Genomic DNA, 16,866 nt, shown 5'->3' on the forward strand with positions numbered 1-16,866 from the left:
ACGTACTTGGTAAGAACTGTTCTTTCCAGTTCAGAATCAACCACGTGAATAGTAACGTTCGTTATGATAGATTCGTCTTCTTTGTAAGTTGCTACGCCTTCGAAATTGTACATTGTTCTCGGATAATTGGAGAGTTTCTCTATGACTGATATTGCCCCAGTATGCTCCTCGATTGCAAATGGGACTAGAAGTTACTGATTGAGTTAAAACATGCTAAACAAAAGGTTATCAGTACTATTCCTCACCTCCGTCTTCATAGCTATGTAACAGATCGAAAGACACGCCAGATTTGTCGTGAGAATCACTGACACGAATTTGCCCAACACTTGTTCCAATACCAACGTCACTTCCGACCCAAAATTCATAAGGAGCGCCTATGAAATCTGGAGAATCTTCCGGATGTGCTGTAACCAAACATATTAATAGCAAAGTATCGAACGATAAAATGAATTCGGACCTTACCGGCAAATTGAACATCAATAGTTACAACAGCTACTGAAGTTCTCTTTTCGCTAGGATTGTTAGGATTATCTGAAGCCTCAACTATCACCACATATTGTTTTTGGTTACTTAATTTTTGGGTTAGTATGATCCTTCCATTTCCATCAATCCTAAAAGGTATTTTCAAGTTTCCAGTCTGTTGAAGGGAATATGTAACAAGGCCGTTTCCTTCCAAGTCAGGATCGTTAGCGTGAACACGTCCTACAGACTCTCCAACATTTAAATCTCTGTCTACCACAAATTCATATATGTTACTAGGTATAAATGTTGGATTGTTGTCATTGGCATCGAGTAGAGAAACATCTACTATGACTGAAGCAACTCCGATTTTATTGGTTAACAAGTTTATCAACTTTTCTTTTGCCAAGACCCGTAATCGTACCGAAGAACGTTTTTCTCGATCTAGGAGTGTCTGGTTTGAGACCTGTTAATTGAGAGATAAACAGAAATTAATTATATATTAATTCCCCAAACTGTAAAGGCGACCATTGAGTAAGCAATTTTTATATTTTATTACTCACTGTCAACCACCCTGTCTTAGAGTTCAATGAAAAAGCTTTACTCCTGTCTTCCAGTTCATAACTAAATTCGGCATTATCCCCTTGATCCTGATCAGTTGCTGTTATTTGCATAACACTGAAGCCATTAGGTAAATTTTCGACTATGCTGATGTTATAATAATCTCGTTCAAACTCGGGTAGATTATCGTTAAGGTCGATAATCTCTATTTCAACCCTAGCAACGCCATACCGTAAAGGATTATCTATTTGCGACGCCTAAAAATAAACGTTCCTTTGCATGTTACTGGAGAACCGAAAACATTTTCCAATTTAATTAGTGGTCGATGCTAATTACCTGGATTTGAAGAACGAAGGTGTTTCCTGGAAGAGACTTTTCTGATTCCAAATCGATTTCCTTTTCCAGGAATAAGGACCCATTGACATGATCGAGGTAGAACAGATGACGCTCATTTCCAGCAAGGATGTCATACCGTATGGGGGCGTCGATCGACACATCTTGATCAAAGGCAAATATTGGTGGATTGAACTTTATCAATTGATGAACTTTTCTACCCTGAAACAGAAAGAAATCGGAATTCGTGAACTTGTCCATTTAATGGTAGGTCTGTTTAATGACTTACAGAAATTGGAAAAGATTCTGGAATTTTTGTTCTGTAAATGCCTTTTGTAAACTTTGGAGCTAAATCGTCACTATCCAATACTGTGACTTCAACTACAGCATTTGAACTTAATGGTGGGTTTCCCCTGTCCTGCAATTTACAAATAAACTCAGTAACTAATATTATTCAATAGGCCCCATTTAAGTCAATCCAATCATAAGTTTTAATGGGAAAGCATCAAAAATCTGACCTTTTAAATTCAAAGTCAATGGACTATTTCCTGTTCTTAAAAAATTACCATATGAATTCATTATCTTCCTAAATAAATTAAACACTTTCTGTTCTTATCAAGTGAATAAAGCCTTTTATTGTAAAATTTTACAATCTTCAATTGCTTCGTCAAAGTGAAACTATCCTCAAAGATATCGTCAGATACAGGCGTAAATAATTATTGACCCATTATGTATTAACGTGTATGTTATATTTTTGCCTTCATCTGCGGTTTGTTTATCTGCTATTTGTCCACAAATCATGCTAATTGTGGCGTGAGGATTAGTGTAATCCACTCGAGTATAATGTATCACTTTGGTTTCCTATAGAAAGTGATCTTAGAGAATGAACCTGATTTTCAAGAAAGAGAATAAGAAAATATAATATATATTTCAGTTGGAGCATAAGATTCGACATAAAAAAGTCGAGACTCATTAGTGTTTTAACAAGTAAGTGTAACTGAGACACTTCATACAATGTATAATTATATTTTCTCATTAGTACTTTCGTTTCCTAATTTAATTCAGTGAAATGAATAGTAATACAAACAAAACAATTTGTAATGAGGTTAATAATGCAGACTACATAAACATGTAAATTGCTTTAAAAGTATCAACAACTACCTGCGATGTAATTAATTACTGGCACGAAACAAGGTTTTGAGATTCTTTCTAATCTCGTTCGAAGATGAAGTACCGTCGTTGAGACAGATAAATTAATTGATATGGAGATGGTGCGTTCTCCTCAGGTGGATTCGACGATACGTAATGCAAATGAGTCTAATTAATCAATCTAAGTTAAATCAGTATCCAAAAGTTTTTTTTTTATTTGAAAATGCATGGTAGGCACGAGCACGACAACCTTTAAAATGTTAGTATGCATAAAATATTCTATATACAATGTGCGAAAATGTGTGCGATTGCCGTCCTGATATAGATAGCAAGATCCGTATTTTCGCATACTGTATAGTACTACTACGTACAGTGCACAATTTTTGGCAAAGCTACCGCGGGAGCATAGTTGAAACAGAAAATAGCCAATATGAGAACTGGAGTGAGATAGAAAGCGTAAAAGGAAAAGATTGCGAATAGATGCGTGTAGATATCAAGCCATCAATGGGGTGCAAACAAGAGTCCAAGAGCACTGTAGTCATTACTCAGCGTCTGTGCGGTTGTCGATGTGTTTTGACAAGTTTCATTTGTTGGTCTGTGTTCTGTCGGAGCTGCCTGCGACGCGCTGATGAGATCCAAAAAGATCGAAATCGCGATCCGCGTCTGGCAGTTTCGACAGAATACAGACCACTTCGAATTATTTTATTCTTTTGTTTTATTTGCTTTTTGGTTGATGTACTTGTATGACTTCTAATATTAATTTTTTACTTATAAACTTGAAATCTGATTTACCAGACCATCATTGTATTTTGGGATCCCATATCGTTTTAGTTTTTTAATTTTTAAAAGCGTCAGTCTTCGTCCGACTTTTTCTCAATATATCTTTGAATACCGTTAACGAATTAAGATATTCCTTTAATTCTTACCGTGGCTGTAACGATGAGCCTAAATTTTCTGTCGCCTGTATCATAGTCCAAAGGTTTCTTCAAAATTAAAAAGGGTACGTAGCTACTTCCAAGGGTGAATTTTCCCTTTTCGTTACCAGATGTAATAGCATACTGCACGTCCGAATTCGGAGTGTTAGGCTTGTCCCTGTCGGTCGCCCTGATTCCTCTAAAAATTGTTATACCTGTAACAACAAAATTCATCTATAAAGTTCTCTATTATCAAGGTAAAGTTTAATGTAAAAGTCGCAGTTTCCTATTCTTTAGAATTTAGTTCAAGGTAAACTTTCAGTAACTTCAACGGAAAAGTTTCTTAAGGTCCGATGTCATAAAGTAAAGTTGAACAAACTTCCTCAAAACTGCGTAAAATAAATTTTGATTCTTGACCCCATAGGTCGCATAATATTCACAGAAAAAAGCGTAATTTACTTTTGCTGTCATAAAAGCTTAGTGTGGCATTTACAAGACGTTAAATTTATTTATCTAAAGCTTAGGTCTACACGAACCAAGCTTTTATGCCAATAATTAAATCTGATCTTTACAATAACTAAGCCATTTAATAAAAAGCAAAATATGTTAGCAAATAATTTTAAAATTAATTTCGAAAAATCTCTGAGATGTAATACTGGGTAAAGTTCGTTTTACCAAGGTTTGTGTTTACGTCATCGATGAGCGATATTATCACAACTTAAATTCAATAGCGTTCGATTTTGCATTACAGTTAATCTGATCCGACCGGACTTGAACATTGACGAAACTTGAGTGGGTTGATCGGCTTGCGAGTTTCGATGATTTAGGGAGTCAGACCATAGGTTCAACCATAATGGAAGGGGGGGGTTCTTAAAGAGAAACCAGACTAAAGAGGGCAGCAGCTCTTTCAGTACTTAGGGTTGCCGAGATCACGTGGATCGGTATGGCATTCTGATGCACAATACTGCGATGTGGAAGGCAACGGGAAATCACCACATTATGATATTCCAAGAAAAACAAACCAAACTCAAATGATGGCGTCCTCCGGACGAAAAGTAGTCCCCCATTCGGATGTTCAGGCGGAGACTACCTCGGGGGATGTCATCAAAAAGTACAATAGGAATAGATGCAATATTTCAATCGGAAAAAATTTACTGTTCGCAAATAGTTAAGGATATGGGTTGTTCTAGTTTTAGGGAAATGCGAAGATTAGCTCAGGATAGGAAAGAGTGGAGGTGCGTGTCCAACCAGTCTTTTAGGACTGACGATCTTATGATGATGAGTTAATCAATATTGAAAAAAGTTATAAAAATGTATCTACTCTTGAAAACATAAATGGACAAAAATCAAAAATACAAACTATAAACTAAAATAACATGAAATTCTGCTATAGCAAAATATCAAAAAATTCAAAATATTTTAATCAATCAAGAGTATATTGAAAGTGAATCGTTGAAATTTTTAATAACTGATGTGTATTTTGGAAAAAGGATTTTTTTAATATCTGGCTTCATTTCAAAAAGTCACATTTTAGGTTATTATTATTGTAATTCTAGAAGAATCAGCTGTTGAGCGGCCGCCATTTTGGTTTTTAGAATCGATGTCGTCATTAATTTGTTTCAACTCTGGTGAAACGAACTATGGCTACGAAGTTCTTTGCAGTAAATTTATTGTTTCAGGGCAGTATATAACATCAAGCGAGACATGAGTTCAAAATCCAAAAACATCAAACAACTCCATCGTAATCATATCCACATGAATAAAAGTGCTGGGTTTTTGTAGTGAAAGCATCGGGTGAGACGTACATACGTAATCTCTAATTATATTTCAATCAGAAATAGTTAACAGGTTTGCTATTGCATTCATTTCCGTTACAAAATGATGGCAAATTCGATTGCGTATCCGTTTCAAGAAACAATGAAATTTTCTTGAATGCTTTACGCATTTTTTTTCCAAATTGTTAATAAGTACGCATTATTTTATAAAACGAATTTTATCACGAAATAAATTATCTGTCATTAATTTATTTTTCACAATTAATCAAAGTACATCCACTTTCTTATTTATCAATTATACGGTCGTTTACTGAGGAGACGGTAAACTATTGCGTCAGATGAAAATGTTTACTTTGATAATGTTAATTTAACACTTTCTACAGCAGGTATACGTACGCATATCTGCCTCCAGACCTGCTGAGGCATCTTTTGCGTGCAGCAAAAAAATTATTAATTGGAGCAAAAGTCTCTGCGTTAGCGTGAGAAAACATATCAGTTTTCTTACACGTTCACTTCCTATTTCTAATTAAAGATAAACGGGCAATTTGAAATAGTAAAAGTGAATCATCATAATTGGCTAATAAAAATAATGTTCTCTGATCATAGAGCGACTGTGAATCTCTGATGAGTGTTCAATAAATTTTAAGAGTAATCATTAACTTTTGCTCGAATAGCAATAATCAATAAGGTCGTCTTTTGACCTCTCTTAAAGTCTAATTAAATAGTCATGTCCGGATTAGGTCTTCTCCGGTTCACTGATTATTAAAAATAGTGAACTGAATCGACTCCTAAAAATTTGAATGGTGGCTCGTGGCTCTCGTGGCTCCAATCCAGTAAAATCCGGGATATTGTGAAAAGACGAACTAGTACGACGAAAAGTTCTTCCGTTTTCGGTTTTCTTGAACGCAAAAAACGAAATATTATCGACCCATCTGCGGAATGCGATATACGAGGGTGGATTGATAAGTTTCCGGCCTGACCAAGAAAAACAAGGTTTTTAAAAATTTTTTTTTTTTATTTCTCAACATAATCTCCTCCAAGGCTGATACATTTCTCATAGCGGTGTTCCAGTCTATTAATGCCATCTCTATAGACTGATTCGTCAAGCTCCTCAAAATAACCATTTACAGCTTCGATTACTTCTTCATTGTCCGCAAATCTCTTACCGCCAAGCCATTTTTTGAGATTAGGGAACAGAAAATAGTCACTCGGGGCTAGGTCTGGAGAGTAAGGAGGGTGCGGCATCAATTCAAACTTTAGATCGTTGATTTTAGCCGTCGCAACGATTGACGTGTGCGCTGGTGCGTTATCGTGATGAAACAAGATTTTTTTCTTCGCCAGATGAGGTCGTTTAATTTTCACCTCGTGGCTCAAACGTTGCAATAAGTCTGCGTAGTATTGACCAGTGATAGTATTACCCTTTGCAAGGTAATCAATGTATATAATACCTCTTGCATCCCAAAAAACAGTAGCCATAACCTTGTTCGCCGAAAAAATTGTTTTTGCCTTCTTTGGAGTTGGTTCCCCTGGTCCAATCCACTGTTTAGACTGTTCTTTGGTTTCAGGAGTGTAGTGGTGGACCCACGTTTCGTCAACGGTTACGAATCGACGCAAAAATTCGCTTGGATTACGCTTATACAATGACAAATTTGCGGTAGAAATGTTTTTTCGAATCAATTTTTGGTCGACTGTTAGCAAACGCGGCACCCATCTTGCACAGAGCTTTTCCATATGCAAATGTTGGTGCAAAATATGTTGCACACGTTCATATGACATCTTACAGGTCTCAGCTATCTCACGCACTTTCAATCTGCGGTCTCCCAGCACTATTTGATGAATTTTTTCGATCATATCTGGAGTTGTGACCTCAACGGGGCGTCCTGAGCGAGGCCCATCAGAGGTGCTCACACGACCCTTTTTAAACTCGGAAACCCACTGCTTAACGGTTGAATATGACGGGGAGGATGTCCCCAGTGTTGAGTCCATCTCTTTTTTAATTTCCTTCGGCGTTAACCCCTTCAAATAAAAGTATTTGATGACAGCACGATTTTCCTGCTTTTCCATTTTTACGAAAACCACAGAGGCGTCTTGTTCAGCGTGCTGTCAAACCTACACTAGCAAGGAGATCGGGCTGAAACTATAGCTACAAGCTATCCAAGGATGGTACTATAGAATGTCACCTCAAGGTAGGCCTAGTGGCGTCATCTCTTGGTTAGGCCGGAAACTTATCAATCCACCCTCGTAATTGTGTTTCTACCCGATTTAATACCGAGCAGTATGACCTAGAAATTTAGACCATTGCTCAGCATTCAGGAGGACGCCGGTTCGATTCCGGGTCCGTCTGCCTTGGTACAAATTTTCCTGTGATTTTCTTGGATCATTTAAGCAAATATTTGTGGCAGTAATATTCCACGGATAATCTTCCATTCCCTTCTGTCTTCATTTCATTCGTCTCACCTTTTTCACCCGAACCACGACCCACCCATTTCCACGATTCCTGAAAGGAGGCTGAAGAAGTCCTTCCGCCCTACCTTCCGGCGTAGTCCGGAGGGACCGCCCGCCCACCAGCATTAGTAGCTGGTAGGAATGAAACACCTAAAGGTGTAAAGTATTTTGCCTAAAATTTTGACCTTAACATTCAGGAGGACTCCGGCTTGATTCCGGGTCCGTCTGCCTTGGTCCAAGTTTTTCTGTGATTTCCTTATGTCACTTAGGCAATAGCTCGGGCAGTAATATTCCACAGATAATCTTTCATTCTCTTCTGTCTTCAATTCGTCAGTCTCACCCGAACCATTCCCACGATTCCTTAAAGAAGGCCTTCAGCCCTACCTTCTGGCATAGTCCGGAGGGACTGCCCGCCCACTAACATTACTATCTAGTGGGAATAAAACACCCAAAAGTATTTTTCCACAAATTAAAACCGTTCTTGTTCTATGTAACGTTATCGACTTCTCACTATTTGTATCGGACTTCAGTGAATATGAGTCGATTTCGATTCTGTTGATGCAGCCACATTACTGGGATTCACCAGGAATCGAGAACCGAGTCATGATCTAAATGTTTGAAATCATCCAGGGTTGACTGCCCAAAAGGATCCGAATTTCTCATTACTACTATTTAAATTAATTTTTCATTTGCTCTAGGTCACAAAATCATTCTGCTATCCAAATAGGAGATGAATATCGTCCTCGTCTGAATAGCTACCGCTAAAGTAAATAAGAGAAGAAAACTCCATATAACCTGCCTGCCCTATAATACATATATACTTGCGGGTCTTCTGTAACGAAACAGTGTAGAAAAACTTTGCTCGTGGACATTAAGTGGGTTCAGTACAAGTAAAAGGAATGACCTTAAGTTGTTATTAAAGTAAAAGGAACGTGCTGCTTCATTTCCTTCTAATACTCATTGAAATCCCGGTGAAAAAATATTTTGTGGTGTCTTCTTGGATTTTTTCATTTCCGCCCACTTCGGACTTTTTCTCCGCAAATTTATCAATTAAAAGACAATGTCTTAAGAAGCAAAGTATGAACACCATTTATAAGAAACAGTAAGGGTCATTGGACCCAATTATCACATTTCGCTTTAACTCCCACTCATCCATGAATTTATTTCCTTATTTTTCGGTGTCATGGAAAATAATTCCCAATGTCTTCAAAATAAGCTACTAAGAGGATAAACAATGAAAAAAAACCTATTCACGCTCGGCCCCCAAAAGTAAAATTCACCCACCCACGCACCCTGCAGCCTCCGATTCACTTGTTTCATCTTTTATATTAGGTCTTCTCTTCGTGTTAGATCTGTCCGACTTAATTCATTAATTAAAATTTGGAAACCAATGCATTCCAGTAAGTTGTTTATTGAGTGTAGTCGGTAGTCGCATCAAAATACGAGTTCATTGCCCTGACAACCCCAAAATATCTTCTTTAGAAGTGGGTAAATTCAACTCTAAACAAGAAGGAACAATGCTGAAATCGACGGCTTCCTTAATTGATATAAAACTTTTGCATAGGTACTTGCAACAACTGAATTGTACGAGGCCTAGGACAAGGAAACAAATGTAGGTACATGATAAAACAATTTTATTCTAACAATTAGATATGCATAGTACAATGATTCGTCCGTCGTATTATCTATATAAACATTCTTTTTGCAAAAACTCCTTTTTACTTATCTTAAGTAATCCTCAGGACAAAGGAATCTCCTTACATAGTCAGCCGTCATTCGTAAATGATTTCCAGCGTTAGATGGCACTGTGTGATCCATATAATTGAATGCTTACAGACGACTGATTAACAAAGGAAGTGGAAGGGATCAAAAATTCGGTAATTTTGATGACGTATTCTATAAATGGCCCCTAACTTCCTTGTAAAAATAAATTTTATTCGGGATAGCTTTTTAAATCCCTTCAAGAATGCTATTTTACGCGAAGTCATTAAGTGTTTATTTAAGCATTTCTAGCCTATACTGATGCCGCACCGGGCCGACTAATAAATGTAATTTCACGCATTAAAAAACCAGATTTGTATGAAATATTTTAATTAAAAATGTAGCCTCTGTAATGTTTACACCTAAATTTTAATTATTTTAAATTGGCTACAACAAAAAATACAATTATTGTATAAGTATTATTGTAATTTCCATAAACTAAAAATTATTCGTGCTACGTTCCGTAATAGCAAGTAAAATTTCCTGAATATCGAATATTATAAACAAATAATGACAATTATTATTTTGAATATCTCTTGTATACTAACATCAATGGCGTAACAATACCGTGTGGGGTTCCGCCCAATAATTACAGTGCAATATCACAAAAACATGAAAGAGCAAAATCTTTTAAGTATTATCCATACATAAATTGTAACAAAAACGCATATAATATAATTAAAATACCTACATTTTGGAGTACAATTGTTTCCAATAATTATGAGAAACGTTTCAAGCCTAGACTGGAGATCAAAACCAAATGATCTTTTACAGATTGGAATAATGGAATGGATAAGAATCCATAGTTTTTTTAAAGTTAGGTTCATCTAATATATAAAGTTTTTGCAACAGTTTTTGAAAAGTTTCTGATTATATCTATTAGCACACCTTAATACATTCAGGCTTTCACAGTTTCATATCAAGCATACTCGATGTGATATTGCTTTCCGGCCTTTTTATCAGTTCGAAGAGTTTCGTCCTTTCTTGCTGAAGGCTCAATTCAAGTATTAGAAGGTATCCACAGGATGTCTCTTTATCAAGATACAAGATAAGTATTTTGTATTTTGCATTTATATTTTTAATGCAAGTATATTCGAAAAACGTTAAAGGTGAATGTTTAGAGCACGGCGCTGTAAGGGTGCGAAACATGGACAGTGGGCGCGGCGGAAAAGAAAAGGTTAGAAGCGTTCGAAATGTTATGTTACAGGCGAATGTTGAGGATACCGTGATTAGAGAAGGTTAGAAACGAAGAGGTATTAGAAAGAATAGGAGAACAGAGGACTCTATGGAAGCCAATAAAAAATAGGCGAGATAGGTTACTAGGACACCTTCTCGGGCGTGAAGGTCTAGTCAGAGACATATTAGAGGCAGAACTAGATGAGATTACTGTTCGCAAATAGTTAAGGATATGGGTTGTTCTGGTTTTGGGGAAATGCGAAGATTAGCTCAGGGTAGGAAGAGTGGAGGTGCATGTCCAACCATTCTTAGAACTGACGAACTTATGATGATGATGCAAGTATTTCAAATAAATCACATCTCTAAACATGTCACAAAGATGCATGGTCGAAACAAACGCCAAGACGTTGATTTCGAATTCATTCATACGTTTGGGTACTAATATTTTTCGTTACGTAAAACGTGGGACAATCACATGGAATAAAAAAAACACTTTCATTCTGTCAGTTCCAGTTCTTTGAATACATTACCTACGTTCAAAAATCGCATGTGTGTTCGGTTGTTCAACTAACAATGCGTCGACGACAAGTTTCGTTTAATTATTTGACGTTTGACGTACGGTAATAATAAGCGCGAAATAAAAGTGAAGGTTTGGCTATCAATCTCCATTTGGTCAGGCAATCGTACAAACAAACGCCAAGATCCCACCTTAAACGTGTCCTTTTCTGGTTGATGAACAAAAGAAGTGAAATTTTTTACTCGCATGCATACATGCACACAACTAACAACGCAATTAGAGAGTACCTGCCGGGTTGCACCTTTCTGTGTATTCTCATATCCAAAGGAATTGAATTTTCAATTAATAATCAACCAAGTTCACTCTCAAAACATGCTGCATCTTCATGCGAAAAAAATATGTTATTGTCTCTGTTCCGCCATAAATTCGCTTTCAATATCCAGGAAGCGAAAACTTTCACCATTATTACAATGCAACTGTTTTCAATTACGTTATTATTTGGATAAGTACATACTCAGTAACGTTATTGGTAGATTGCGTTTAGAACAATTACTCAACGACATTTTATAATTTATTAAATGACGTAAACGCAATCTTGCTATAATTTTAAAGTACATTTTTTTTTACAATTAGACCTTAGCTACCCATCTGCCTTAATGTTAAGATAACAACAACGATTTTAACAAAGAAAGTGAATAGCAAGGACGTAAGACATCTTCCATTTAGTTGTTCACGGAATTTATGTGAAATATTTACCGAAAGACTTTATTTGTGAGTAATAAATAATCTTTATCCCATTGTGCTATTAGAAGCAAACAAAAATGCAGGTGAATTGTTATATTAAGGAAGATAAGGATTTAAGACCATCTCCACATTTTAAAAAAGAGGGTGAGAATTTTATTGAGTGGACATGATTTATTACTGTTGACTTAACTATTAGTAGTAAATACAATAACAAACCAATGCTTTAATTTATTCATTGACTACATTTATATGCCATGTATTATTGGGTAAATAAAATGGAAAGTATGATATGCAATATCTAAAAATCCAAAGTTCACCCTGTTTCCCTACAACTAACAACAACTTAAAATGACAAACAACAAGGCCTCATTCAATGTTTTCATATTAGGTACATCTAACTGAGTTAAATTTTTTCGCTATTTTTTGGATTACTTTGTAGAGACAATCAATACATAATTCCTTTTTATTATTTACTAGCGACCCGCCCCAGCTTCGCAAGGGTGCAATGCTTATACTAAATACATTTTTTTTGTTTAGATTATTCTCGAGGAGGGGAAATCTTCAAAAGTCACCCCCTGAATATACTGCATATACTACAGAATGTCTTTATATACAACAATCACAGCTTTTTTGTCATTAGACAATACAAACCGGCCTCAAGGCCGATACCGCCGCAACCGCTATGTCCCTGCATTTTAAATCTGTAATATCTTCGAAAATATTAATTTAAATTACATGGTAAAAGGCCATATTGATCTATATTAAATGCACAATGTATTTGAAGTACTTAATTGGATAAGAATTAATGCTGTATTGCTTAAAATCGCATGGTAAATAAGCCACTATAAAAAGTAAAGGATAAGAAATAGTGTTTGTGGGTTAAACCTAAGAGATAGACATATACCATCCCGGACTTTTTTGTAGACCTTCTTAAGGTGTACAATACTGTAGTATATTATTTTGAACTATCTCGTAGGGTTCATCCAGCGTTTGCAATGTAAGCGCAAAAAATGTGTTTATTTACATCACATTAGAAACCTCCAAAATTATCAGTGTTTTCCTACTATATTATGAATGTATTATATATACAAAACTTCCTCTTGAATCACTCTATCTATTAATGAAAACCGTATCAAAATCCGTTGCGTAGGTTTAGAAATTTAAGCATATATAGGGACAGACAGCCAGAAAGCGACTTTGTTTTATACTGTGTAGTGATTTTCCCTGATGATATTTAACTCTTTATTTATTTTTGTTTAAGTCACTTCTTTGCTCGCGAACGATTGATTTAGAAATTCAAAAACGGTTGTTAATGGTGTATGTTTGGAACGCGGCGCTTTACGGGTGCGAAACACGGACAGTGGGCGCGGCGGGAAAGAAAAGGTTAGAAGCGTTCGAAATGTGGTGTTACAGGTGAATGATGAGGATACCGTGGATGGAGAAGGTTATAAATGAAGAGGTATTAGAAAGAATAGGAGAACAGAGGACTTTATGGAAGTTAATAAAAAATAGGCCAGATAGGTTAGTAGGACACCTTCTCAGACATAAAGGTCTAGTCAGAGAAATATTAGAGGCAGAAACAGGAGTTAGGAGGGGTAGAGGTAGACCTAGGTTAGATTACTGTTCACAAATAGTTAAGAATGTAGGTTGTTCTAGTTTTAGGGAAATGCGAAGATTAGCTCAAGATAGGAATGAGTGGAGATGCGCGTCCAACAAGTCTTAGGACTGGCGACCTTATGATGATGACAGCATTTGTAAGTTAAACCAATTTTTTATTGATTTGAAAAGTAAATTACATCAATGTTTCATACATACACATAATATTAACTAATACCTATTGAACTACAAGTTTAAATTCTCGTTTCATAATTTTAAAAGAAGTTAATATAATCTGTGATGTAACTACTTTCTGCTTTGACCTATGTAACAGTCTCTCCAGTAAATCGCAAAGATGCTGGACCTACATTTTTACTTCAATTCTAAAATAATGTTAATGACTCTCCACATGATTATTTATAAAGTAGGTAACTGATAAACTCTTCATTCCCAGTTATTTATTCAAACGATTGAACATGTAGTACATTGGGTACCCGTTACCACCTTTTCCCAAGTGAACTTGACAGATGGTGCCTTGACGTCTTTTTCTGTGATTTAATATGTAATAAAAACCTATTAATGTCACTGATAAAAGGTTTTTATGCAATCGCCGGCACCAATAGTAACAATAATTTATAGTCAATTTGAAACGGTTATAGTAACGGAAAGTATTCATTAATGTAATCTAAATGATAAAATGCATTCTTTAATGCAAATATCCAGGAAAATAGAACATAAACTTATAAATAGTCAATTGAATTTATGTTTTATTGATTCCGGTCTTTAGAGGTCCTTCCATTTCCGACTATGTAGACTGACATCCAGCATCAGAGATGAAAAGACCCGTGAAGGAGCTCGATACTCCTGCTAATGTACTATTTAGACAGGAATGATAGATAATAGTAGCACAATGAATCTACTGATGAACGTTTAATTCATTCCTAATTTTTAGAATTTAATCCTGCTAATGTAAATGGAAAGGACTCTCCCCTAACACAAGAAATTAAAATATTAATGTCCCAAAATCAGAAAAAATAAGCAAAGGTATTTACAATATCATGAAAATCAAAATAACTTTTTCCTGAACTCATATTTGTTTTGTTGTTAATTTTATGAGAGGAATGTTAGAACCTATTGAAAACCAAACACTTCATAGAGGTCAATTATACATACATACTGTAAGGTTAGAGATATGCCCCTTCCCTTGATTAGAATGCGCCGTAGCATAATTCTAAATTCAATCATATTTATCTGCGGAGCTCATTTCTCCACCGATCATCGAGCAAGAACTAGACAAAAGTGTACAGTATCATTGGCAAAATTATTTAAACTGCCTCGTTAAAATTTATATGCTTTATTTAAAAGCATATTTAGCCAAAAATAATAACAAGTGAATTAACTTAATATTCTACACACCTATAAAACTTTTGCTTTGTTTTCTATTGTTAATTTATATACATTTTTGTTTTAAGAAATTGCTAAACATTGTCGTCTAGTACTGTACAGTTCTAGCCGTTCTCCTAAGACCGCCCAGCGAGAGCTCTGCTCGTTCAAGCTTGTTCCGACTATTTCTGTCTTGCTCACGCCTAGTGTGTATTCTTTCTATCTTCGCGCAGATTTCTTCAATGTCACAATTCTAACAAATTGAAATAGACTGCACCTACCTGGTGTCAGAAGATTTAAATAACTCGATGTTTGGAGGAATCTACAGTATCTAAATAGTAATTAATTAATTAGAACCTATTTTTATTGTAAAAAAAATGTTGATAATAATTATTCAGTTACGCATTATTATATGCCGACATTAAATCAGGAAGCTTAAAAAGGACTTACTACATGTGCCTTACAACTCCGTACATCAGCAGCTACTCCTCTACATTTTTGGAATATTTTATATTCGTCATGTAGGAATATAAGAACAAAGGCTTTCACGGCCGGAATCCATAGTAGAATGAAGGTTCGGGCTATAGGGCCGTGGTCTAAGTGAACTGTTCCGTCCAGACGTTTCGTCAGCTACTGCAGCTGACATCTTCAGTGGTAGTGCTGCTTTAACAACGTGAACGTAGATTATATCTCGAAGTTTCGACAGCGACTGCCCCCAGCACGCAGCACTACCACTGAAGATGTCAGCCGCAGTAGCTGACGAAACGTCTGGACTGAACAGTTCACTTAGACCACGGCCCTATAGCCTGAATCTTCATTCTACGTCATGTAAGAGTATATTAGATACAAACATGTATAATATTTACTTACCAACTGGAGTCAGTTCGTCAATAGCAACCGAATATGGATCTCCAGAAAATATAGGTGAATGATCATTGATGTCTTCCACATAGACGGTAACGGACAAAGATGAAGCAATCTAGGAAATAAAATAGCATGCTTCATCATCATCATCATCATAGGGTAATTAGTTCGAAGACTATTCTAAAACCTGTCTCCCCGTTTTCTTACAATGTCATTTGTTCTCCTACTCTTTCTAAAACCTCTTTATTTTTAACGTTATGTATCACAAATTGTTTTCATAAATTATCAAATATAAGCACCTCAAACCTCTGGCTTACTTCCATATAGGTGCATTTAGAGTTCAGTAATAACACCTTTTCTAGATATTCAACATTCTAATACCTTATGGCAAAACAAATTGAAGCGAGCACGAGTGTATTTTGTAATTGTGTGTCGTACCTGCGTGCTGGGAAAGCAGTTAAACAGTTCAAAGAAAAAAGAAACTTTCCGGACGTTTCGAGAAGGTTCCCGAAAGTAAACAAAAGAGTATTTAAACGAAGAGACGATCGCCGAGAGAAGTAGAAATAAATTGACCGTTGCAGAAGTGAATCCAGAAATAAACTGACAGTGATAGAAATGAAATAAATAGCGCAGTGAACATTGATATATTAACAGTAGTATAAATAAATAGAATAATTCATAACCTAAGTTTAGTAATAATTTAATAGTGTTTTTAAGTTCTTTAATAATTTTTGTAAATAAATAGTTTTTGTGGTTATCAGTATTAGAAGTTAATTTTGTTAAACCCACTAACATTACAACTGGTGTCAGGTGTGGGGTGTAGTAAAAGACATTACAATGACAAAGAAGTTGTACGAATTAAAAGTAGCTGAGTTAAGAAGGGATTAATTACAAAGATAGAAAAGTGATACTTAGTTTGTATAAAGAGCAACAGGCAGTTGTAGAGCTGAGGATGCAACGTAGAGAAGCAAATATTAGGAAGGGAGTCAGGCAGGGATGCACACTGTCACCGCTACTTTTTAATCTATACATCGACGACGCCATCAACATCATTAAAGACAGTACAACTGTAGGGATAGATGTGCACGGGCAAAAGATTAGTATGCTTAGATTTGCAGATGATATAGCAGTATTAGCATCTAGCAAGGAGGACCTAGAGATAGCTTTAAATAAAATGGAAGCGGTACTG

General features: G+C 35.9%; 1 protein-coding gene across 1 annotated transcript in view; it reads right to left on the reverse strand.

Annotated features, from left to right (window-relative positions):
- The window catches only part of LOC108737882 (cadherin-89D), a 47,508-nt gene that overhangs the window by 9,845 nt on the left and 20,797 nt on the right, over positions 1-16,866 (reverse strand). The window contains exons 2-9 of the mRNA XM_018471014.1: positions 15,684-15,792; positions 3,429-3,631; positions 1,643-1,771; positions 1,357-1,575; positions 1,023-1,277; positions 463-925; positions 246-404; positions 7-184 (exon numbers count right to left, since the gene is read on the reverse strand). Coding sequence (XP_018326516.1) covers positions 7-184; positions 246-404; positions 463-925; positions 1,023-1,277; positions 1,357-1,575; positions 1,643-1,771; positions 3,429-3,631; positions 15,684-15,792 — 1,715 coding nt within the window. The remainder of the gene's footprint in view (positions 1-6; positions 185-245; positions 405-462; positions 926-1,022; positions 1,278-1,356; positions 1,576-1,642; positions 1,772-3,428; positions 3,632-15,683; positions 15,793-16,866) is intronic.

The sequence above is a fragment of the Agrilus planipennis genome, unplaced genomic scaffold (genome assembly GCF_000699045.2).
Source record: "Agrilus planipennis isolate EAB-ADULT unplaced genomic scaffold, Apla_2.0 scaffold59, whole genome shotgun sequence".
Lineage (NCBI taxonomy): Eukaryota > Metazoa > Arthropoda > Insecta > Coleoptera > Buprestidae > Agrilus > Agrilus planipennis.